The 23,853-nt window shown below is 39.3% G+C and overlaps 1 protein-coding gene across 1 annotated transcript in view; it reads right to left on the minus strand.

Annotated features, from left to right (window-relative positions):
• The window catches only part of tmem163a (transmembrane protein 163a), an 84,631-nt gene that overhangs the window by 12,922 nt on the left and 47,856 nt on the right, over nt 1–23,853 (minus strand). Inside the window, exons 3-4 of the mRNA XM_063888442.1 lie at nt 4,391–4,434; nt 3,161–3,252 (exon numbers count right to left, since the gene is read on the minus strand). Of these exons, the coding sequence (XP_063744512.1) occupies nt 3,161–3,252; nt 4,391–4,434 (136 nt within the window). The remainder of the gene's footprint in view (nt 1–3,160; nt 3,253–4,390; nt 4,435–23,853) is intronic.

Genomic DNA, 23,853 nt, shown 5'->3' on the forward strand with positions numbered 1-23,853 from the left:
GTCTTCAATTTCTTTAACAACCTGCTTGTTTCCTTAAATCACAGCCAGTGTATCCAAAAATACCCACATCACCCCAACAACAATCTGTTTTGTCTGCTTTCGTCTGGCAGGCGGTACCACAGCATCAGCTCTAACACCACCAGACTCAAGGACAGTTTCATCCCACAGGCAATAAGGCTGCTAATCGCCTGAGTTCTTTTAGGTGCCTCCTTAACCTAAAGCATTCATCTGTTTGCATCTTACAATACATTTATCAGAATAGTCATCACTACAATATACAATTTATTTTTCTGACGTCTATATAGTTTACATCTGCATTACTTGCACATTGGTCTGCAATATAAACTGCACTATTCTATACTCTGTTTCTTCTTGCACAATTGTAATTGTTTTATGTCCTATATAAATATGTTGCAATGTTGGAGGAGCTTGCTACTTGAGATTTTGATCCATTTTTACACTGTAAAATCCTTAGACTTTTGAAAATGACTTATGTCAGTAATAAGTCATGTGCCAGTGTTGTGGTAATGATGCATCCCTTCAGTTACACTATATGCTGAAATTAATTGAACAGACTAATGACTGAATAAGCACAGTCAGTGTGCCTGGCACAATGTATGATGCATCATCCTGGAGGAATAAAGCATTGAAAAAGAAACATTTGCCTGATATTGCATAACGTCACAACTAAATGTATCACCACTGTCACAGCGTGTTTGGGTGTGTCAGAAGACTGTTTAGAATGTATTTAGGTCACAGTGTGCGCTACCAGAATAAAACAAGTAGCCACTTGAGGGCAGCACTTTTGATGTTGGATCATTAAAACAATATCCGGAATAATGAGGTGAATGTTTGGAGTGAATGGCTACAGGATGCTTGTATATCCACAATTCCTTGCTCTGGCAGCAATGGAATAAGATGTGGTTATTCCCTTTTATAATATGGAGCATTGTTGGAGAAGCTCGGGACCTAAGACTCTCAATGCCATAATTACACTGTAGCTGCTGTGCATCTGACAATAAAAACCCTTGAACCTTGAACCTTCACAATGACTCAATTAACTCAAAATGATTTGGTGGTCCAATAGCTGAAAAAATATAACGTCAAAAAAGTTGACTATTGTACATGAGATAAGACACTCTCCATCAAAGATGGAGTCTTTATCCATTTTCACCATCATAATTCAAAATGGTTTTAATAAACCCCCTGCATATCTTCTTTTTGTACATTATATTTCAGACACACACACACACACACACACACACACACACACACACACACACACACACACACACTGTAACCTGAATATCTCCTCCTGCCATTACTCCTATTCTGCTTTTTATTTGGTTTTTGTTTACAGTATGTATTAACCGAAGATGCTCCAACTTACCTGTACAAACAGGAACTCTCAAGCTTAAAAACTACTTGGTCAAACATTAATGGTCCTGATCACATCTGTTAGAGAAAAAAATATGTATCCCTGCCCCTTACCCTAACCCTAGCCCTATGGTTTATGTGTATTTATGCATATTTGAGTAGTCTCATGCCTACTCCGGATAGTTTTTTATGTATATCTTGAAGCAGAAAGTAAGCACGTGGCTAACTTTGTAAAAACTTGACTCAACATAACAGGAAAATAATGACATACTACCACACAGTTGCTCTTACAAAAAAGTCACTGGGGTAAAATAAACTACGGACATACATTAATATCCTCTTACTCATTGACGTTGTAAAGGTAGCTTTTGTTTTTTTAAAGGGACGCTAACGTGGGCCCCCTCCTGTGTTTGTTTAAACCATTCATCAACCCAGCCTCTTTCCCTCAGCTGACTTTTGTGCTCTTAAATCTTACTTCTGCTGCTCTGGGTGTCCAATAATGAGGTGGATGGGTTTACATTGGAATTACTTGAAAGTGCATTAGTAAAGTGTGTCTTCTGCATCAGTACCAAGAAGCCAGTGCCTTATCGAAGAGCTGGGAGTGAGACAAGGATGGCTTGTGTGTTGTATGGTGTTGTATGTGTTTGGGTACATATTAAGTACAGAACTTGTTGTGTGTGCTCATGATTCTGATTCTTTTATTGGATGGAGAGTGGAGCTCAGTCCTTTATCACCTCTGAGTGTAGCAGAGGTGCTGTTGTTGTAAGACTCTGTGCAACCTGACAGCCAGTTAATGGACTCAGCTGATGGATTTATAGGCTTCTGTTTAGCTGTGATGTACAGTGACATACTGAACAGCAAGTTACCATGCTCAATTAGGAAGGCACTGCTCCAGTGCCCTTGTATGTCCAATGTGACTAAAAGTAGAACAAGACAGGGGTTCACACCCTTAAAGATGCCAGAAATATTACAATTCCAAATATCTGAAAGCTCTGAGTTATTTATCCATCCAACATCCTCTTGAAATAGTATATATAGTTTCTTTTTCAGCAGAATAACAAAACGGGTATGAAATAACTGGTTTGTAAGGCATGGAATGAATTCCTCACTGCCCATTGTAAGACGTTTAACCTTTTATTTTCAAACAAAGCAAGCAAACAAACAGTCCAGAGATTCATGCATATGCGATCGTGAAGCGATTATGATTTGCGATGCGGTCAACAAAAATGATCCTTTCCAATGCTCACTCCCTCTCCATCTATCATCAAGTGAGCAGGTAAGAGCAAACAGATATAGCTTCAAACGTCACCACCCAAATCCAATAGACACACCCACCACCTAAAGTGACTCAAAATATGTTACGTAACAAACAGAAAATACTATTCATGTGGCTCCTACACTTACTTTAACCCTTATTCTGTACATTGGTATCTTGGTAAAAATTGAAGGTTCGCTCCCAATGAAATTACATCTTCGGATAGATTGGGCTCAGATAGATAATCCATTATATAGAACAATGGAGTTGTCATGTGTTTTTATATTGCTTTCTTCCATTGTAGTCCATTTGTATTTGTTCCATCTCTACTTTTATCATCATCGTTTGAATCAATTTCAAATCACAAACAAATGTGAACAGAATAACATATTGATGTAAATATGTGTCAATGAGACAGCATCAGTAAAACATTACAAAACCAGATTTAGATGAACACTTTGCATCACACCCCACGGATGTATCATTAATCACACTTTAATTCAACTGAGAAAAATGTTTGGTACTCACATATACTCTCTGTGTGCAGAGTGCACAGCTGCTGCGTTGCTGTAGCGCCAAAGGACAATGAATGACGAGAGGATGTCCAGAGTAGCATTAAACTACAACAGAAACACAGATAACACAAATAAAGAGAGGAAAGGGTCTAAAGTTATTATAGAACTTGCATCTAATGTATAACAACAGCTGCATGACAGAGGGAAAAAAAGTGTGGTTATAATAGCAACATGATAAGGTAAAATACATCCCCAAAACAGAATACCTACAAAACAGAATGTAAGGGGGACACTAAAGGCAAATACAATAGAAACCTCAACTTCTAGATGTAAATATTTCCCCACTTGATTACCTACATCAGGCATTATTTAATGTTAACTTTTGGTGAATTTTGAGGACATCTACAGACACTAATAGACACAGTTAATAAAATAAACACCTCAAAGGTATTAGAAGAAGGAAAGAAGACATGTTCTGTAAGTAAAATTGCCAGAAATCTCAAAATTAAGCAATACATGAAGAAGAAGAAGATGAAGAAGAAGAAGACATACTTTATTAATCCCTCACAGGGTAATGTATTTCTCAACTATGTTGTGTTTACACACATTACACACACAGGGAAGATATACACGCACAATGTATTTTCATCGGGAAGTGAACCGGCAACCCTTCGGATCCAGGTCCAAACCCCTAAAAGCTTTAAACATCATAACACCCACTAATGCTACCCACGATCAGCTGCTATGATCTAACCACTCTGTGCTGGTTTACATCAATGTATTGCCGTTTTTGCTACTTTATTAAAATTGCAATAGATAGCCAAGCACTTTTTAATTAAAACCCAATTTCTAATAAAAAGATAGCCATCACTGCAGATTATGATTTATAATGTTCTAATTACATTATGCTAATCACATTTGCACTCACCGAGGATTATATTTTCACTTAACTCTTATTAAGTCTCATTTTTAAAACCAATTACATTCAATCACTACTCCTAAATGATGAGAAGTAATAGGAAGCTTTTTTGGTAAAAGCTAGAAGACATGTTTAGCAAACACAAAACGCTTTTTGATATTCAACCTGAGCTCTATGCCCAGCCTCTCCTTCTCTGCCCTGTTACCTTGGAGACAAAGGCACCAATAACACCTCGGTAACAGGATTCATTAATAAATTACAGAAACCCAAGTAATGACTAATTGATTAATGGAAAGGGAGGGGAGAAGGGAGGCGGAAACTCACGGCAAATCCGAAGGCTGAAGCGCTGTGTCTCATGAATGATACAGCTGTGGAGAGAGAGAGAGAGAGAGAGAGAGAGAGAGAGAGAGAGAGAGAGCCATTAGTCCATGTTTGTTTTTATTTCACTTTAGTTACTTGATATAAGTCGTTTGCACAGATTCCCAGGTTAATGATGCACTTTAATATCTCTTAGCCTGCACCTACATCGTATCATGTTTAATAATGGCATGTTTTGTGCGCTGAAAAAACTGTAAATTATGCAACATAAACAATAACATGATGAACCATTACATAATAATTACATGTTTGAACCCAAGTGGGACTTTCTTTATTAATCCACCATGATAGACAGAATGGTGTAGAACATTTAAAGCACATCATCTCAAATGAGCATGCTAAAAAAGCTGATTTTAAGGTCCATCAAAACTGTTTAATAAGAGACTGTGATTGGTTTAGTTTATTGCTGGTTCACAATTCAAGCAGTTCCTTAAATGGCTTTCCGTCAAATGTTGAATTGTTGAAATCAAAACAACATGTTGATAAGAACAGTGAACGGTAACCACACAGTTGGGGTTATAAGACCAAAACAACATGCTAAAAGACACTAAATTCCTACATTGAGCTGAATGCAAAATATGTTTTTTAATTCTCTGTGTTCACAATTTCAACATTAGTTATGAGATCAATTGTTAAAATAAATATATTGATAAGTGCACCTTCAAACTTTGGTTAAGTTTCTATCAACGTGTATAATTTAGCCAATCTTAACCAATAATACTTAACCAATCTTAATCAACAACAATTAACCAATTTCAACCAATAGCCTCCAAGCATTCTTAACCAATATCTTTTAACAAATCCTAACACCTAACCAATTTTAACCAATAACACCTGGCCATTCCTAACCAGCATCGTAACAGTGGCATTACAATGATGTAGATGCGTGAAGATTTACTGGTTGGGATTGAGGCTATTGTAAATTCAGTACAGTTCTCGTCTGCCACACCTGTGCTTTTTTTGCCCTTCTGTTTGTCCTTATGTTCCTGTCTTTCTCTGTCTCCCCCTGTGTTTTCAGGACCGAGTCTCGTGGGACAGCCTATCGACAGTCACCATGGTAACTGGAGATTTGAGGCCAGGTTGGAGTTGGTTTGAACTACAGAGCTTTCATCTCCTTGCCCCCATTCTCCTTTCTTTATTCTTTGTCTTTGTCGTCTTCCAAATGTCTTTCTCCTAGCCTTTCTTTTCTCTCAGATTCTGATTTCGTCTGACACATACAGTGGGGCAAAAAAGTATTTAGTCAGCCACCAATTGTGCAAGTTCTCCCATTTAAAAAGATGAGAGACGCCTGTCATTTTTATCATAGGTATACCTCAACTATGAGAGACAGAATGAGAAAAAAAAATCCAGAAAATCACATTGTAGGATTTTTAAAGAATTTATTTTCAAATGATTGTGGAAAATAAGTATTTGGTCAATAACAAAAGTTCATCTCAATACTTTGTTATATACCCTTTGTTGGCAATGACAGAGGTCAAACGTTTTCTGTAAGTCTTCACAAGGTTTTCACACACTGTTGCTGGTATTTTGGCCCATTCCTCCATGCAGATCTCCACTAAAGCAGTGATGTTTTGGGGCTGTCGCTGGGCAACACGGATTTCAACTCCCTCCAAAGATTTTCTATGGGGTTGAGATCTGGAGACTGGCTAGGCCACTCCAGGACCTTGAAATGCTTCTTACGAAGCCACTCCTTGGTTGCCCTGGCGGTGTGTTTGGGATCATTGTCATGCTGAAAGACCCAGCCACGCTTCATCTTCAGTGCCCTTGCTGATGGAAGGAGGTTTTCACTCAAAATCTCACGATACATGGCCCCATTCATTCTTTCCTTTACACGGATCAGTTGTCCTGGTCCCTTTGCAGAAAAACAGCCCCAAAGCATGATGTTTCCACCCCCATGCTTCACAGTAGGTATGGTGTTCTTTGGATGCAACTCTGCATTCTTTCTCCTCCAAACACGACGAGTTGAGTTTTTACCAAAAAGTTCTATTTTGGTTTCATCTGACCATATGACATTCTCCCAATCCTCTTCTGGATCATCCAAATGCCCTCTAGCAAACTTCAGACGGGCCTGGACATGTACTGGCTTAAGCAGGGGGACACGTCTGGAACTGCAGGATTTCAGTCCCTGGCGGCGTAGTGTGTTACTGATGGTAGCCTCTGTTACTTTGGTCCCAGCTCTCTGCAGGTCATTCACTAGGTCCCCCCGTGTGGTTCTGGGATTTTTGCTCACCGTTCTTGTGATCATTTTGACCCCACGGGGTGAGATCTTGCGTGGAGCCCCAGATGGAGGGAGATTAGCAGTGGTCTTGTAAGTCTTCCATTTTCTAATAATTGCTCCCACAGTTGATTTCTTCACACCAAGCTGCTTACCTATTGCAGATTCAGTTTTCCCAGCCTGGTGCAGGTCTACAATGTTGTCTCTGGTCTCCTTTGACAGCTCTTTGGTCTTGGCCATAGTGGAGTTTGGAGTATGACTGTTTGAGGTTGTGGACAGGTGTCTTTTATACTGATAACGAGTTCAGAAAGGTGCCATTAATACAGGTAACGAGTGGAGGACAGAGGAGCCTCTTAAAGAAGAAGTTACAGGTCTGTGAGAGCCAGACATCTTGCTTGTTTGTAGGTGACCAAATACTTATTTTACCGAGGAATTTACCAATTCATTCATTAAAAATCCTACAATGTGATTTCCTGGATTTTTTTTTCTCATTCTGTCTCTCATAGTTGAGGTATACCTTTGATGAAAATTACAGGCCTCTCTCATCTTTTTAAATGGGAGAACTTGCACAATTGGTGGCTGACTAAATACTTTTTTGCCCCACTGTATCTCCTTCTTTCTTTTCCTTTCTTGCTATATCTCAGGGTCTGTTGACACATCTTTGAGTGTTGGCCATTTTTTCTTTATTCTTGTTAGAGCACAGTGCTCTAAAGACATGGAGTGACACTGCGTTTTGCCAGACACTTATAAATATTCAAACAAAAGTTACGAATAACTTTCTTTCCATGCTTAAAGTATCACTTCAGTCTGAACTACAGTTATATTTAAAACGTGGCAGAAAGAAAGGGGACTAGAAAAGCTCAATAGTAGGGAAAAAGTGATGGAGTGAATTTAAAAGGGAGGAAATAAAGAGAGAGGAGAGGGCAACCCCAGACAGACCCCTTGGTACAAGTTAGATGGTACTACTCAGGCTGGGTGTGTGACACTGCCCACACACACTCATACCCATATGCTGTCGCTCTGTCTGGCATGCTGTCGCTCTGTCTGGCATACTGTCACTCGGAGTCTCCCTCTCTTTCCTACATGACCTCTCTCTTGATTGTATTCTCACTCAAGTACAAATGATTTTTCACACACACAGGCTGAGCTGAATTCTCTGGAGCTCCACCGGGGCCATGTGTCCATCTGGAGAGTGTGAAGGCTTTTACAAAGAACTGAAGAAACAACCACAGGGTCATTTTGCGATTGGAGATTCCCAGATGTTACCTTTTCTGATGTCAAATTCAGCTTATTATCTTGTCAACATTCGGCCAACAGGTTATAAAAGTAACGGTCGGAAACACTGTACCTCATGATGGAGCAATATAAAAACACATATCCCCCTTTTTTTCTTATACTTGATTGTTCTGATTTGTTTGTAACAAGAAATTACAATTCATTTGTTTTTAATGGAAGCAACAAAAGTTTCTTTCCCCATTGGCATGCTATGTACACTAACTAATACCATCAATAAATATAATCTGGATTTTTTTATTTGAGCGTATGTGTATCTGCCAGTCTGTGGCTAATCTCTCATACTACTGGACCATTCAGCCTAATATTTTTGTGCTTATTAATGATTGTATACTCAAGGACCTCTCATGGTTACGATGATTCACAGCACAACATCTATTTTATTGAATGTTTCATACCATCGCTGAATGCTGACTCTTCACTCTTCTTAACGAGAGGACCGTAAGTAATCAACAACTGCTCAGTAGCAAAATGTATTTGTGCAAATTGGCCTAGATAAAAAGTGTGTGTGATTCAACGCGTCTTTGTTTTTATGATACGCTTTGTGTCAAGCAACTTGCCTGGATGTTACATCTAATGAATATTGTTGTATACTACCCGTTTACTCTTCAGTTTACACTGTGCTTCTACATTATATTTTAATTTAGCTTACGTTTATCCAAAGCAACCTACTATAGATGTTATAATAATCCAGTAAATACTCAAGCTTTCAATAATCTAAGTGCTACGTACAGAAGTTAGTTTTTTTCTCTCTTTAAATTGGTCAAAGTACTGTCGAAACAGGTGGGTTTTAAGTCTGCAGTCAGAATGGCGAAACCAAAGGAAAATAAGGTTGTTTTGATCTCATACATCAGGGCCAAAATCTTTCATTGTGTCCGTCAAAAAAAGGAACACTGTATCTCTTATGTCCTGGGGAGCCAATATGGTGATCTACCCTCAATAGGGGCATGACATGGCTTGACCCATGAGAAAGTAGCAAGTAGCACACACACATGCATACTAACCGACAGTGTTCATATAGCAACAGTACTAGAGAGTATTTTGCCATCCCTTCTCTTAAAAATTCTATGGAATAATTTCTAGCCCTCAAAGTCTAACTACCTGCTCCAGAGAGCTACCTTTGAGATCCACAATCCCACCTTTTCTGTAGTTTTTAAACGGGTAGTGTTTTTCTCAGGGGCGCTTGGTCCCTTGTTCAGTAGCCCCCACTTTTTTTTTGTCAGAGAAGTAATGCTTGTAATTCAAACCCTTACCCCAACCCTAGCCCAAACATTAAACTCAAAGGTTTCTCTTTTCTTTTTTCCTTCAAAATTATTTGCAATCTCGGTTTTCTTTACTGTGGTTTAAGGTTAACAGGTACGCATCCAGTGATGTGGGGGGTTGTGATCTTGAAGATGATCGCCTCTTGGATCTAAAAGCCTCTGTGTGTGACCATCTACATTCCACAAGGGCCTCTGATGTCAGAGCTGAGCCCTGCTGGTTAGAAGCACTGACCCATAAACTGCCATGGGCTTAGCCTAGTTTTGTGGTTTTCATCCGTTATAATACAAACATCTATAAACTCATACAACTCTAAGTTATGCCTTTTTTTAACAAGTTTAATAATAGACAGGTACTGTTTGGTTAATGCTAAATAGGATTTCCTTTACACAGAAATGTCAATCTTAATAAGGCTTGCTAATGTCAATAGATTCTAAAGATGTGACTAGAGCCTACCACGGAAAATCATGTCATCCTTTGGCACCTCAAAGGCCATGTGTAATAAGTTATCATATTACCGTATATGATTTAAAGAAGATCGTATATATATACAAATTCAGCTTGAATTGACTATAAAGTGAACATGACATCCTTGACAGCACACTATCCTTTCAATTCCACATCAATAACATCACCTGGTCTGCCTACTTCCACCTACGAAACATCAATCGCCTCCGCCCCTCCCTTACCCCCCACACTGCCGCCATCCTTGTCCACAGCCTTGTCACCTCCGGTCTGGATTACTGCAACTCTCTCCTCTTCGGCCTCCCTCAAAAAACTCTCCATAAACTTCAATTAGTCCAGAATTCAGCTGCCCGCATCATAACTCGGACCCCCTCCATACACCACATCACTCCTGTCCTCCAACAGCTCCACTGGCTCCTGGTTCAGTTCCGTATTCAATTCAAAGTCCTCCTGTTAACATTCAAAGCCATCCACAGCCTCACCCCCCCATATCTGTCCGACCTCCTCCATGTTCCCACTCCCTCAGATCCTCTTCCTCCATACACCTGTCTGTCCCCTCCGCCCGTCTCATCACCATGGGGAGCAGAGCATTCAGCCACTCTGCTCCCCATCTCTGGAACTCATTACCACCCCAACTCAGAAACATGGATTCATTCCCCCATTTCAAAACACAGCTCAACACACATCTGTTCAAAACTACTTATTCCACTTGATATCAATTCCTCTGTCACCGTCTATTGTTTTTATTTTTTATTTGCATTGTTGATTCCTTTTATTGTCCTTGTGTGTGTATCATGTACGGTGTCCTTGAGTGCCGAGAAAGGCGCCTTCAAATAAAATGTATTATTATTATTGTATAATGATGAAACTGTTGCGTATTCAGAAATAGAAATTGGGACACAAGATTACGTGAGTTTCATGTACAACGGCAAAGAAGATCAAATCGACTAGGTGAAAATGTAATACAACAAAATTAGTTTACTGCTTCTCGACTAAAATCTGAACCTCTGTCTTCAAAAGCACTGCAGTGAGTCAGCTGGAATGGAATGATGGAGGCACTCGCACACACACACACACACAAACACACACACACACACACACACACACACACACACACACACACACACACACACACACACACACACACACACACACACACACACACACACACACACACACACTGCACACACACACACACACACGTGGCGTTGTTTAATATTCAGTTCCCAAAAGAACAGATGTCCTCTCTCTGTGTCTGTGTCATCTGTCTAGAATCTCATTAGGGATGCATTTAACATCCCTCGGCTTCAGCAGCATCCCTTCCTTGAGCCTATTTCTACAGTCTGCCTGCAACCATTAAAACACGTAGCATTCAAACCTATTATACGTGTATCTGCTCAGTTGGCCAATAAAACAATTATTCCAATTATATCGTTTTGGCAACCACTATTTAAATAGTGTGTTTCGTCTCCAGGCAGCCATTCATTTCTCCAGTTTTATCCTCAAGCTCATTTGGATGTGGCAGCCGTTTGCGTGGGTACCGCCTGCCAGCAAATCAATGCCTCTCTCGGGGAGAGCATACACTGTGCGGTGTTACATCCTTTGGGTTGCTAGTAAATCAGAGAGGCAAGCATGCATGACCAGTGCTAACAAGACTGAGGAAACAGGAGAAAATGGGGAAAGGAGGAGGAGGAGGTGGAAATAGAGTAGTAAAAGAGAGGATAAAAAAGAAGAGACAGGGAATCTTAATAAGATTCCCTGAAAGAGTAGGATTGGAAGAAGCAGAAGTTGAGCTTATCGTAGAGGGACTGGACCAGCAAGAAATTAAAAGGAAACAGTCGGTTTGATATGTCTCCAAACAAGGTGATTCTTTGCAGTTTATCTACACTGATTCTGATCCATGAAACATGAGGTTGTAATGCCTTTTCTATTCTATTTAATTCTATGTTCCCTTTAGTCCACTCAGATGTCCTGCCAATACAGCCGTAGCAACGGTTAACACTTGGCAGCAGCAAAACTCTAATTATCGGTGAGTTATGTAAGATATGGGGCTCGTGCCAGCACTTAACACCCATACTCTCTCTCCTCAGTGATCACTTGGCACTGATTATAAGCCCATGATAGATGAATCAGTATCTGGTCGGACATTAATGCCAGACCAGACATTGAACTGTTGTGGGTGTTTAGGACCAAAGCAATGTCCAAGCATTTTAAATACCCATGGGATAAGTGTTCTGTCCTCTGCTTGAGACCATGTACTAAATGATAGGTGTCATACTTACATGTGTTTGAAATGTGTTCCAGCTTACAGTGTATATGCTGGAGAAGGCAGGCAATAACACGGATGGGCAAACAAAAGACTGGACATAAACTAAACTAAACACAAGGAGAAGATTTCAAAACAAAGAGGGAAACACTATGACATATCATGACACTATCCGTCTCTTAAACTAAACTATTTGCAACTCTGAAAGCTTTTCAGTTTTTCAACTGCTCTATATCAAAAACCAAAGTAAGCTAACTGAAATGTTAATGAAACCATAAATCAATTGCCAAGATCTAGACCGATAAACTGGGCACATGCTTGTGTTTCTGTCCAATTGTCTGGTGATAGTCACAGTTGGTGCAGACAAACAATTTCCACACCACAATTTCCTTTTAATGACCAATTCACAAACACCCCTGCTGTTATACTGTATGAAAAAAACGTCCATATCGAATTAGAAGAATCATCGCAGCCAAACAGTAATGTAATTTCGTCCTCCCCTCTGTTCCTCAAGGGCAGGAGCTCAACTCACGGTTGTGTGAAACTCAATTACTTCACAAGCAGGAAAAGGAAAAATCTAGGAGACGGGAGAATGAGAAAGAGGGAGACAAAAGCAAGAGACAGACGGAACAGCAGATGGACGGATGAACACAGTGCCAGACTGGGAGGAAGTGTATGTGAGAGGGCAGCAGTGAGAGGGAGAAAAAGAGAAAGAGAAGACATGACAGAGATTGCTCCAAACCAATCGAGGTTGACTCACCTGCGTTAAGGCTCTGAAATGTCTCCCAATAGACACATTTTTCGGAGTTGAGGAAAACCACTTAGCAGTCCCAAGATGAGGCAAGGGATGCAAAGTGTTAGGAGGATAGTGGTGCAGTTCAAAGGCAGTGCATTATATTTCTGCGCTAAAGTGCTTTTATAGCTGTAATTTGCATAATGTAGTGATGGCAATGTTGATGATAAGCAGAGTAAGTAAGGTCTTAAATAAAAGTCAACGGGAGTCCGCGTATGGAGGAGTTTGGGTTGTATGTGTGAGTCAAGTAAACAGGATTTTACCCGAGGAAAACGTTGTTTGCGTCCTTTAGTAGATCAATTATTTGTCTTAAATATACCATATATCCGTAACATACATAATTATTTGAAGCTAAACTGCAATCTTTTTTGTGAACGTAACTGTGCACTGTAGTTTTTTTTCGCATTTTTGTTTTGTTTAAAGCGTTAAATTTCAACCGTAATCTTGTAGAAAATACGTTTTCGAGTTGTACAGGAACATACAGGGATGGAAGAAAATATGGGAGAGAAGTGGTTAAGAGAGAGGAGGAAGGGGCATGTGAGAGCAGACAATGAGGAGAAATTATGCATCATGAAAGCAAGAATAAACAAGATTTTTATGCAAATACAACTGTCGGGGCTGGAATGGAAAATAGCATCCCCTTAGACACTGTAGGTTACAATACTTCGTAGGTGGAAAATGATATGCAGGAGAAATACCCCTTTCTCTATGCTATGTTTGAAAATATGCAAGGTGACCTTATTATTGTGAGTCACTTTGGTTGATTGTCAGCTAAAGGTATGCTATCGAGACAGTTCAATGTCAACATACCAATTCCAATTGTCAACATACCATGCATATGTATTTTGAAGAAATAAAATAACACACAAATAACAATTACTATTAAAGAGGCACTATTTGTATTTTGTGCCTCTACTGTGACATGTTTACATGCTTTAATGTTCAAAAAGTGCTCGGTTTTTCACATAATGCCTGTAGCTGCATCAACTCCTTTCACCCACCCTCTGATTGGTTAGGTGGACCGGCTCTGTTATGATTGTTCAACTGCTTAGAGATATATCCCGCCCCTTCACAAATCACATACCATGTGTTGGAGCGCTAGCCAATAGAAGCGTGAGTGTTACATAGGGATGCCACTATGTTTAGGGAAGTAAAGAAAAGAGTCCAAATCGAAATATTGGTCATGGTTACGGCCAGGAGAAGATTGTTGCCTGTTTCAAAACATGAAAAGACTACATTGACTTTAAAGACAATGTGCTTATTAATATTTAACCGCACACACCATCTCTCGCAAAACATAACCAAAGTGCTTTTGTTGCCTAATCACAGACAAGAGTCTGCCAATGAACCGCATACTGGTGTCAGAGGTCTGTTTTGTTTACCCACAATCCAGCCCTCTCTGTGGTGCCTATTCAGAAAGTAATTATCTCTAAACATAATGCCAGCAGCCATCATGTGTTGGACTAGAAAGTAATAAGAAAAACAATGTTGAATAGACATGGATGAATGACCAGTGTAAACTGGAGAGGATTTGTGTTCACAAACCGATTTGCGTATGTGTGTGTGTGTGTGTGTGTGTGTGTGTGTGTGTGTGTGTGTGTGTGTGTGTGTGTGTGTGTGTGTGTGTGTGTGTGTGTTTTTTTTTTTTTCATTTGTTCCATTACACTTGGGCAAGGAGTTAACACAAAGGCCCTCAGTACGTTGCTTCCTCATTAATTAGTGGCTGTTAATGTGCCTGCACTCCCTCTGATGGCCACACACAAACACACACTCAATATTGAATTAAAAGGTACATCTGAGCTAATGTAAGTACTTATATATCATCAGCAATCGGGCAAGGATTGTGTGTGTGTACCAACACAAATGTACACACACACACACACACACACACACACACAATCCTTGCCCCCTCAGCACACACATCCTGCGAACATTTGCTGCAAAATATTGCGTTTAATAATTCAGGACCTACTGCTCAGCTCTGCAGTGTGCCTGGCACTCTGGTTGAGTTCACCCTGCAGAAACTCTTACTGGGATACTTCCTCTTTCAATACCTCCCCCTCCTCACACCACCTTCTTTTCTGCCTGCTTCCTCTCTCTGTCCTCTGTAGACGGCACTTTTTGGTCCCTGCTTTTGAAAGAGAACTCCTCAATCCTACCTTTTCTGTCTTTCCTAACAGCTCCCTATCGTTATCCTTTTTGTGTCCATCATCCCATCCTTCCTCACTAATCATGCATCATAGCTTTGCCCCTCCCTTTCCATTCCCATCCCTTTCATATAGCTCCTCAATCTGTCTCCTCTGTTTCCGCCCTTCTCTCATCTCATCATACAATAACACCCCTATATGTGTAACCCTCCCTCCCTCTAGTACCTCCCTTCTGGGCTACCTTACTCTTTTGCTCCATCAGCTCTCTCCCCTATAACAGAAGCCCAGCAGTATTGATTTGTAGCTGGGCAGACGTGCACGGCAAGGGAGGTGCCATCTGAAAACGGCTTGGCACTGGGCACTAGCCTTGGTTGGTGCAGAGCTTTAGCTACGAGACACACATGGCTGATTGAACTAATGCTTCCTAGGTACCTGCCGTTTCTAAAGAGCTTCATTCTAGGAAAGTTTTAACAGCTTAGGAAAATGCAAGGATTTTTTAAAGATGTAAGATGTGGGGGTAAGAAAGGCAGTAACCAATTGCAGTACAAATGCAGGTATAACTGAAAGAGATTTTGAAGTAAAGCTTATGTATACACTGGCAAGCACAAAATAAGGGGAGCAGAAAAGGTGATTCGAAACAAAGGAAAACAGCAAAGCAAAAGAAGAAACAAACTGAAAAAAAAGGCTGACAACAAATAACATAGAGCATTTGGAGGGACAGGCATACACACACAGGACTAATCACATGACCAATACACAGCTGGAGAGGGCAGGCAAAAACGCAAAGGCAGCATTATGATTACACACAGTTGGAAAGAATCAGGGCGGGGCAAACAATCACAAAGGCGGGAAAACACAAAGACAGGAAGTGAAACCAGAACAAGACACATGGGTTGCATACTAATCTTCAATTTTTGCTAAGGAAGGTTCCTAACTTAGGGGAATGACCCAAGGGTACCTGTGGCAGGCGTGATAAGAGCTGTTTGAACTCTGGATGATAGGAAAGGAGCTTAAATGCTACCTTTTTCAACTACTTTAGCATAGGATACACTGGATCTTACTTTATGAAAGGAAAGGAGATAATTCCCTAGGGGACGCAACATTTAAAGTGATGCACCTTGTGGTCATTCGAGAATAACAAACACCAATCATGAAAGTTAATGTTGTCTAATTGGCTACAAGGATTTGATTGTACATTTTTGCTTCAACTTATGTTTATATAAACATGTATTCATGTATTTTATTGTAGTATGGTGCAACTGGCACAAAACGTAATTTCCCTCTGGGATTAATAAAGTATTTTAATTGATGATTATTGATTAAGCAGTATTCTTTTTCACTATAGTATGTTTAGAAAGCCCACATAAAACATCACCATAAGACACACGGGGCGTGTCGGGTTCTATAAGCGGTTGACTTTCTAGTCCTGATGATTTCTTTTTTTGTGACTATCCGACTGCAACCAAGAGAGAATACTTATTCAAATAAAACAGGAAACACAAAAACCAAGGTCCTGAAACCAGAAAACAATATATGTAGGGAGTCATCGACCCTGCTCAAATACTAAGTCTGAAATATCATGCAGAGATTGGACACTTCTATATTTCCTAAATAATAATAAGATAAGATTTACAACATACTGCTTCAGGATTAGGCAGGAATTATAGTCGGGAAAAACCCAACATTCATAAATATTGGTATATCCCTTACTGTTCATGTCCTTACAGCAGGGAGAATGAATGAAATGCACTTAGCCAAAGGACATCTTGTTGTAAATGTGACGGTATTACGAGGGAATTCATTACACATAATATCCTCTCAAGGTCTCCACTGCTGTGGCTGTGCTGAGCTACAGTACATCAATGCGACAGCTGGAGCAGGAGTTCAGCTGAGGGTATGTTAGTGTTTCTCAGAATGTAATAAAAGGATTGTTGTTGCGGCTGATTTGTCTGAAGGGTAATGTAATACAAAAATATTTAAGCTGGTTTAAAAAAGTTATTTCAACACTAGGATCGAGTCTTTTAAAACAATGGCATTAAATGATAGCCAGATGCTTTATAAATCAAAAGTTGTAATTGTTCTTCTTGCTTTAATGGAAACATTTCTTAAGCAGTTTTTTCTTAAAAAGTAACTATTTGTATCTAAATGTAAAACTATAAAACTCTTCATCATGCCGGTGCATCAGCTGCACTGTTTGCCAAAAGTCTATAACTATAGAACATTACATTTAATTGATTCCCTTTGGATTTCACTCCAAGAGCATGATATGCAAACAAGCTGGTTGATTTTATTTACTATAGGAGTCATATTACCAGAAAATGCTATATCAAGTTGTAATTCAAGACAAGCTGACATGTGCAACAAAAGAACCCCAATTACATTTTAATGAGAAACATTTGGACAAAAAACACATTAGAAACGTTTTTAAAAAAATATATATATAGGGTTTTTTTTATTCAAAATAAATGTTTCACATAAAAAAAAAGTGCCTACTACAAAAACCTTTTTTAGTTTTCTTTGCCCGTTCTTACCAGAGTTCACAGATTCAATCTCTCACTAAAAGTCACTCGTTAAAGCCCAAACCTCTTCCAACACTAAGCTATTATCTAACTGGAAATATTCCACCTTTCAGAATAGCTCCTTTTTCTTAGTGTTTGTATTGGTGTAGCCAAATTGGCCATTACTTGCCCATAGTTGGAACATTGTTAAGGAATATAGGTTAACTAAACCTATTGGAAATTATAGTTACAGATCTCCAACCTCAATCTCATGCTGCTGCTGTGCACTGTAACATATAGTGTAATGCAGTTGATTCCTAATCTCTTTTAAAAGATATCAGAATAAATAAAGAACTCGGCATACCAAGTAATGTGGTTTGCATTTGCAGCCCAGTAGCATCGACTTAGTAGTATGCAGTTAAATATTCCAGGTGGAGAGCAAAAGATTGGGAAAGCATCGGACAAAATAAAGTCTTGGCAAAGAATCGATTGTCGCCTCTCAACTCCAACACCATTATCATCATTATTACGTCACTTTTGCCAGTAGATCCTAATCAAATGTAAACAATATTCAGTTTTCAATCCAATTCATATTTTAACATTCTAAGCAACACATTTTCAGCAATCCTCCATCAGTGTCTACTGAGAGATTTTTGGGGCGTACCCACAGCCTAATAATACAGCCTTTGTAGTAACCACCCAATGGAAATAAAAAAAGCAAGTTTTACAAGGATTGCAATTAAGCTGTTACAACACTGTCCCAATCCATGAACACCTCAGACAATTGTAAATATTTTAGTTTTACTAGCACCACAAGACATCATCACTTAACTTATTTTCATGAAAAATGTTCTCATTGACTGGGAACAGCAGATTTCTGTTTACCTTTCCCCCCTCTTTTGTTTTCAACATTCACTGAGTCCTGTCTCACTCTATGGTCAGCCCTTACTCTCACTCGTTTAATTACAGCAGAAAAACAAACTCAAGTAAAGAGTTGTGAGTGCTTCCTCTGGGGTCCATCAGAGCTACTGCGGGCTGAATCATAATAAACCTCCCACTGTTTACTGTTTACCTTAGTAATTTATTTGCTTTGAAATGTTTTCAAGACTTCCAGCGCTCCCTGGCAGGAATACAGTGAGCATTAATTAGCACAAATAAAGACGCTTCATTATCACAAACTAGACAGCTGCTGCGGCTAACTCTGAGCAGTGAGGAACGTGCTAACAGCTTCACAGAGAGGTGTGCGGGTAACAACCACAGGTCTGAGGAGGCCCAATGACACACACACACACACACACACACACACACACACACACACACACACACACACACACACACACACACACACACACGCACACACACACGCACACACACACGCACACACACACACACACAGGTGATCCTGAAGGGCAGCCATGTCAACATGTCAACTGTCAACTTTCCTTACCCGCACACTCTCACACATGCTGGGCTGTAAAAGTGTGTCAGTACCACAAGTACTCCTGACAATACATTTAGCTCATGGCAAAATGGATTCATCTGATTCTGTTTTAGCTCTGCAGAGTAGTTCTGTGAGAGACCTGAGCGACTACACTGCCATTTCTCTTTCTATGTATTTATCTGCAATGGTGCTTTATATGCAGTCGAGCGTTACAGTTATTCAGCAGCCTCTCTTTGTATCCCAATCTGTCAATTTCCCACGACACCTCAGAGTGAAAGCTTTTTTTTCTCTGCTGAAGAAACTGAATACCAAAATCTTTTTTCTCAGTCTTTTACAATTGAGATCTAACATGATTTTTGTCCAATCTAAAGTGATATTTTCAAAGCTCTCAACACAAGTAGCACAACATCCGTCAAGTTATGGACCATATGAATGACACAAATAGTGTGGTTATCATAGAATACGCAATCTAAAAGGATCAAATGTTCTGACACCAAATAATACATCTATTTGATTTCTTTACAAAAGCCAAAAAACATAATATGCAAAACATTCAACCTGGTAAAAATGTTCTGCCTTTGCACCTACAGCAGCTCAAAAGCTATATGAAACAGACAACAATCTTTCTGGCTGATTTTTGAAACTTTGAGAAATAGCTGATGCACAGAGAGTTATGTTAAATAGCCAGACATAAAGCATTTCCAATAATGTGGTAATTCATGTACACTCACAATGCTTTGTTTTTGTGGAGTACAACACAAAGCGCAACACAGAAAAAATTATGTCTGAAGAATGGAGAGCAGAAGCTGTACATTTGGTCAAATGGTGAAGATCAAATAGATTAGAACTGAACAGTTCATTTAAGTACAATTTTGAGAACCTTGTACTTTACTTCAGATTTCCATGTAATGATACTTTGTACTTTTACTCAACTACAATTCAGAGGTAAAGTGTGTACTTTTACTCCACTACATTTATTTAACGCCTTTAGTTACTTAGCAGATTTGGACTAACACTTTTGTACGTTTATTTGTAATAGAGTAATCCTACACTCTGGTACTTCTACTTTTACTCAAGTGCAAGATCTGAGTACTTCTCCCATTTGTGATTTGTACACAGTTGGATCACTGTCAGCAATCGCATGTTGCTAATAAAGCTATCGCTGCAGCAAATCTGACACCTATTATAGTCTATTAGCAGAGAAGACTCAGTGACTTTAATATATATATATTGCCAGATAGCTTATGAGGTAGCATTTGAGTTAATGCATGTTTTCATTTTTTAGCTTGTAAGATGATGCTTGTTGCCTGTGGTCTCTATGTCAAGCTCAATTTCCTAGAGTTTTATTCCCACTTTCAAAACTCAATGCGCTCTACGGTTTACTGTAGATCCTCACCTCTGAGTCTCAATATAAGTTTATTGAGTAGTCGCTCTCTCTCTGACCTTGAGAAAGTGCTGATTCATCACTCCAGTGAGGATATGTGTGTTATAAAGAGTTATTATCAAGGCAAAGTGAGAGATTGAGATGTGAGGGTTTGTTTCTTTATAGTATTGTACATCCTTATAACTGGGACTTGGTATGCGTGTGTGAAGTGTGAGGCAAAACGTGTTTAATAATGAGTTCCTGCATAATCATGTTGAGACACGCAGACAGCAAGAGGTGACCGGGACACGTACTGTATATAAGTGGGCACACAATAGTATACACACAACCACACACACACTATATGTGGACTGCTAGCAGTGGGAGGTATAGAGGTTATTCCTGATGTCACACACCAATTAGTGTGATGTTTTGTTAGAAAAGCTTTCAAATAAATATAAAGGAATTCACACTTTTTGTGTTTAACGATAGGCCAATTATTTTCCATTGTAAGTATGCATAGCTCGTGTGTTCTGTAGGTGATGTAGCCAAGCAGTCATGAGCAAAGAAAAACTGAGAAAACAATAACAGATTTCATTCTTACAGCAAAAAAGACAACATAACACACTATAGGAAATGGAAATCCCCAAAAAGATTAATAGGGCCTTGAAAAGAGGGACATTGGTTTGAAGTGATAAAGTGTCCTTGGGAACATACCAAACTAAAATTTATCCGGAATGGTGATGAAGAGTATGTAAGATCGCTCAAAAAAGGTAACTAACAACACACCTGCCCCACCTTACCATGTATATTGTAATATAGCATTTTAAAAATGCTCTTCAGTGCCTTCCCACACCGTTATATGTTGAAAATATGAGTATGGAGCAATAATACAGGTTGAACACTAACCCAGTTGTGTAATTTTTCATTTACACTTGCGTTAAAGTAAAACAATTCATTTGTGTCTCCTCGTCTCATTGCGACAACGTGTAACATCAGTAAACCTGGAAATCAAACACCAAAGCTGCTGATTCGTGTCATCAGAGTCACGATGATGCATACACAACAGCGTCTACATTTTCTGCAACCTAATTGAATATTCAAGAATTGAAAACATCAAGATTATCTCCATTACATGGTGGCGGTTTGCTGAAGAGAAAATCAACAAAAAACAGTGGGTCGTTTACATGATTGTTGTACATATAAAATATCCTGATAAAATCCCAAACGGATGTTCACAGTTTAAAAATGTGCTATCAGGGATATTAGATAAGAACAAGACACAGCTGCAAAGACTACCCAAGCATTGTGTTTGATTATGATCCTTCACCTTTCCTGGGTTGTCATGAATCACAGAGAATGAGCTGGCTTTGGTATATAACACTTGTCAAACTCAAAGCCCACAGGAGCAAATCCGGCATATGAATTTGGTCTCAATACATTGTTACTGGCCTCCTTGGAGCTGAAGAAGAATTGAGGAAGTTGCATCAAAGAAAAGATGTCAGGTGGCTGGAAATAGGCCAAACTGTGTGCTAACAGAATGATTCTCATAGGGAGAAATAGGTTGCATTTGAGCTTTGCTTGACTTTAAAGTTTACTTTTACTGTTGAGGGTTTAACCTGCAGAAAACTGCATGACAGAGAGTTAGGCTGTAGGGAAAATGTACTTCATGATCAAAGTCTGCAACAATTGACTTGACTTAGCTGTAAACAAATTATTGCTAAACAGAACTTTTAAGTTGACTTTCTCAGGGGTTTATAGTGACACATTAAAAGACAGATGGCTATATGGGACATGCACCAGTAAGACAAAATGTATATTTTTCAAAATTAAATAATATGGTGGCCAACAAACAGGTGTAAAGGCGATACATAGGCCCGAAACACTTCCATTAGGAGTAACACGCTGCAGCTTTGGAAACAATGTAAATACAAAAACAGAAATGTGCCAAAACATATGCAAACACACACACATTTGCATAGTTTTTGAAGCTACTGCACATTTTCCCTTATGAAAGTGGGCCGTGGTAGCGCATTTGCAGTTGTCAGCTACCATTAAAAAAAATGTGTATGGCCATGCAACATGCATCAATACAATCAAACGTTTATTTTAATTAAGGTAGAAATGTGTCCCTTGAAATCATCCACTCATGACAAGAGTCACACATAAGTCTACTCTTACACTTGAATTCCATCTGAAAAAAGAGATACGGTTTATATTTACAGCACATTAGTATTCCTTATATCAAAGTAAAGGCCAGTAAACTATGGCTATACAAAATATAACTTTCAGCAGACTGTTACCAAAGCTGCGTCTCCTAATTTGAAAACAGCAGACTTATTTTGTCAGTGAATGATGTAACAGTGTTTCTAGCTGCATCTCCAAATCAGTTGTATCTTATGGCTTGTTGTTATATTTGTGTGTGCATTTTTTCTCGTGACACATCCTTCAAAAAGACATGGATTAAGGATTTCCGGGTGAACACTGGGACAAGCAGTCCTGTCATGGAAACCGGGCCTGCTGTTTCATCATCATTCACCGTGGTAACACCAGCACAGAAAGCGCTAATAGGCTTCTCTGCTGAAAACACTGTGACATGTACAGGACTCAATGGTGTTTGGTAGCTGAGGCAATTCATTAAAGCCGTTAGAGACTGTGGTTAAATCAAAAAAAAAAGTCTGGATAGAACTTGACATGAAGTTAGATAACAAGGGGTGACACTATGACGTTGCAGCAACAGCATTCCTTGTAAATGCTCCCTTGTGAGTGTTATACAAGAAACAATCAGTCCACCTCTTTTACATCTAAAACATTTGTTTCCAAACATCCTACCTATTATATTGTCTGAAAACGCTCTTGCTTTGAGAATGTATTTTTATAGATCTGTTTGAAGAATGGCCCTCACTGCGAGCTCATCCACATTAATGCAGCTGCAGCCCAGTTTCACTCATTCAAACAGCTCTGCACTCAATACACCATGTCTTTCATCTTGCTTAAAAATGAATGAGGTGGGAGTCATGATAAGCAACTATTTCCATCTATTTTGATCGTGTGCTGTCACTTTCTATTACCGGCGTCTATGCTTCTAAGGCGACATAACATCAAAAGACAGGTAACAGATTACATTGAACTCGATGGCCGTGTGACAAAATATGAGAAATGTAGTTGGTTTTAAACATCCTTGATTGTGTTTGTTACATAACAAATCTGTATGTGGTATGTCATGCTACTTGCTACCACTTATCTTTGGTGCTTGGTGATAACTCAAGTTGTTGTCAAGAAAAGATGATTGTCCTGAAAATCAGTACAAATATAATAGTTTTATATTATTCGGTAAAGGGAAAGTGCAGACATTTTAGACATTGAGGTGGCTGAAGTTCAAACCCTAACACTAACTGCCAATGTTGGCGTTTTTTTACCCAGCATCTCCAGTCTGCATTTCATAGTGTCCTAGGGGAAGACACTGAACCCCACATTTCTCCCAGCGGGACGCCAAATGATTGAGCATAATAATTACATTATACACCTTTTTAGTTTAATGGGTTCGTTGGCCTAAAGTATAGTGAGGTGAGCAGTCCGAAGAGTTGAACCTTGCATTTCTAAAGCACTGACATATTTAAGTGGATTTACCATTGGCTGATATGGCTTATGCCCAGGCATTAGTGGTT

Source organism: Eleginops maclovinus, chromosome 7 (genome assembly GCF_036324505.1).
Source record: "Eleginops maclovinus isolate JMC-PN-2008 ecotype Puerto Natales chromosome 7, JC_Emac_rtc_rv5, whole genome shotgun sequence".
Lineage (NCBI taxonomy): Eukaryota > Metazoa > Chordata > Actinopteri > Perciformes > Eleginopidae > Eleginops > Eleginops maclovinus.